Source organism: Macrotis lagotis, chromosome X (genome assembly GCF_037893015.1).
Source record: "Macrotis lagotis isolate mMagLag1 chromosome X, bilby.v1.9.chrom.fasta, whole genome shotgun sequence".
NCBI lineage: Eukaryota > Metazoa > Chordata > Mammalia > Peramelemorphia > Peramelidae > Macrotis > Macrotis lagotis.
Window position 1 is genome coordinate 635,854,685 of NC_133666.1, and position 3,143 is coordinate 635,857,827.

The 3,143-nt window shown below is 42.3% G+C and overlaps 1 protein-coding gene across 1 annotated transcript; it reads left to right on the forward strand.

The window, feature by feature from the left end:
* The first annotated feature begins 1,922 nt into the window (after window positions 1-1,922).
* On the forward strand, window positions 1,923-2,927 carry LOC141499501 (galactoside alpha-(1,2)-fucosyltransferase 2-like). The gene has a single exon (XM_074202194.1). The coding sequence runs from the start codon at window positions 1,923-1,925 to the stop codon at window positions 2,925-2,927; it is 1,005 nt and encodes a 334-aa protein (XP_074058295.1).
* The last annotated feature ends 216 nt before the right edge of the window (window positions 2,928-3,143 follow it).

The following is a 3,143-nucleotide window of genomic DNA, read 5'->3' on the forward strand; positions in this document are numbered from 1 at the left end:
AAAAAAATGCTTTTTAGTATGATTTTTCTCAGCACTGTTGTCAGAAACCTTCCGTGATAATGAAAATGACATCGCAGCTACTCTAGTAATAGTAAACTAACTTGAAAAGGCTACAAGCCAAGGCTAAAGTGCAGGGAGAGTTGGTGCATAACCCTTTGCAGGCGATTGTATCCTCAATGGCGCTACTGAGGCTTAGATGTAAGAAAGTATTGATTAATTCTTTGCTGCTCATGCTAATTTTGACCTAATAATAAACACTAAGAAATCAAAGGTTCACCAGCCAGTACTACAACATCCATAAATGGAAATCATTGGTTATAGCACATCATAATATTTGCCCTTCATTTTTGAAGGAGACCATGACATCAGGAAGGTGATGTCATGACAAGCATGTGAATTAGATTTGAGTGAGGAGGATGCTATGCTAAGTCACAAGCCTCACTTTCTCTTCTAGAGTCATCTGGTTCCAGTGGCTAGATATGAATCAGAATGTCTGGGAGATGGCCCTGGATACCAAAAATCACAGATCTAGTAACAATCAAGTTCATGAGGCTGGATTCAAGCTCCCACCCTACAGACTTGAAGGTCAGTGGTCTATCCACTCTGCAACCTAGCTGCCTTTATCCAAGGATGTTCACATAGATGATGCGGTTACACACCAACTACCAAACTAGTTCAGTGTTTGGGAGGCTCAGAAAGAAAGCTTACCTACTTGAACTGAAGGTCTGCCATGTCTCTGTGCTGAGTACATTGTTGTATACCTGTTAATCCTGGACACCCAGTGCCATGCCAGGAAACTGAATTGCTTCCATTTGCATTATCTCAGGAAGATTCTGATGGATTACCTAGCGTGATAAAGTCCCTTATAGAGCTGAACTGCCATGTGTCCAAACTTGCAGAGAAATCTGTAGAGAGTGCAAATCTGATGGACTAACCAATTTGAATGCCAAATGCACCTTTACCTAAAAGATTATTTTACAGGGAACTCACATGAGGTAGTTCATATAGTGATCAGAAGAAGCTATACAACACATTCTCAAGGACCCTTTGAAACACTTAGGAATTGATTATATAACTCAAAGCTATTTTTTTAAATTATTTAAATTTAAAAAAGAAGGCACATAACAGGATTACAGTAACTCAAGAGAAATGTGAGATGAGCAAATTTAGAGACATCTCCACTCCAAAAAGTTGATAAGGATTATTTATGTCCAACTTTTGGTAGAGCCTTCATAGCTCACATTGGTCTGATTAACCATAGTCAGAAACATTGTACCTTGACCCCTGCCTGTCTCTTAATTGACTTTAGTGCCTTCTTTACCAAACTATTAGGAGAATCAAATGAGATCATGAAAGCAAAGCACTTTGATAAGCCATAAAGTAAAATATAAATGGCAGCTACAGTTTTTACTAACTACCCCTCAGGAACTCCAATATTCTGTCCTTTGGAGGCCTAGGGTATCTAGGCACAACTTTTAGACATTACGTTTCTAGCTCCTTAGGACTCTCGAGTTCAGACCCATCCCAGATCCTCTAGAATAATAATAACAATAATGACATCAATAGCTAACATTAGTATAGCTTTAAATATATTCTGGGCACTGTGCAAAAAGCTTTATAATTATTATCTCATTTGATCCTCATGACCCCCAAGGAGGGTAGATCCCAATATTACTCCCATTTTAGAGATAAACAGAGATTTAAGAGATTTGCCCAGGAAAACAAACTTATTCAGTATCAGGTTGGATTTGAACTCAGGTTTTCTTGAGTTCTTGTACAATCTAGATCCCATAAATATAGCTTATTAAAGCCCCAGGGATCCAAATGATCCGTCTTCATTCACAGTTATCTAGATACCCAGCTCCCTCCAACTCCAAGTGACTCTATTAACCTTTTTTCCTTTTTCCTTCCTGCCTTCAGTCATGCCACACTCACTGAGATTCTTCTATATTCAAGTTGTCCACTTCTTCCTTTTCTTTTTTGTGATCACAACAATCAACCTTCAGTTTCGACTGTCAAAGATGTCCAAAGCATGGACACAGCCACAAACTCTTGGGATGCCAGTCCCTATGACTTCTCAGCCTCATGGCATCTGGACTGTGAATTCTATAGGCCGACTAGGTAACCAGATGGGTGAGTATGCCACTCTCTTTGCCCTGGCCAAGCTCAATGGACATCAGGCCTACATATCACCTGAGATGCATAATTATCTTGCCCCCATCTTCCGCATCACACTTCCTGTTCTCCCAACCAGTATAGCCCAGCACATACCTTGGCGGAACTATGCCCTACATGACTGGATGTCAGAAGAATATCACCATATTGATGGTGACTATGTTCGTCTCACTGGCTACCCCTGTTCCTGGACTTTCTACCACCACATTCGAGAAGAGATCCGTCGTGAATTCACCCTGCATGACCATATTCGAAAGGAGGCTCAGGCCTACCTATGGAGCATTCAGAAAAACACAACAACCTTTGTGGGGGTCCATGTCCGCCGAGGTGACTATGTTCGTGTCATGCCTCACATATGGAAGGGCGTGGTAGCAGACAAGGGCTACTTGGAACAAGCAATGAACTGGTTCAGAACCCGTTACAGTGATGCTCTCTTTGTGGTCACCAGCAATGAGATGGCATGGTGCCGGAACAACATTGACAACACAAAGGGAGATGTGATATTTGCAGGGGATGGGAAGGAGGGCTCTCCAGCGAAAGATTTTGCCCTGCTGACCCAGTGCAACCACACCATCATGACCATAGGCACCTTTGGCATCTGGGCTGCCTACCTGTCAGGTGGTGAGACAATCTATTTGGCCAACTACACCCTTCCAGACTCACCCTTCCTCAAAATCTTCAAGCCTGAAGCTGCCTTCCTGCCTGAATGGGTAGGGATCCCAGCTGATCTTTCACCTCTGCTCAAGAACTGAACTTAGGTTTGTTTTTTTATGTCCTCACTCCAGACTCAGCTCAATATCCTGTGGGGCTTAGGGGACCACATAAAATCATTTCTCCTACCCTGGCCATCTATCCATATCTTGGAACAGAGGCCTTGACTTAATGACCAAGCTCATCCTAGCCTCTAAAAATCACTCAGGAATGGATCTAAACAATGGAGTTTGTTGTATAGAACCAAACCATGGCAG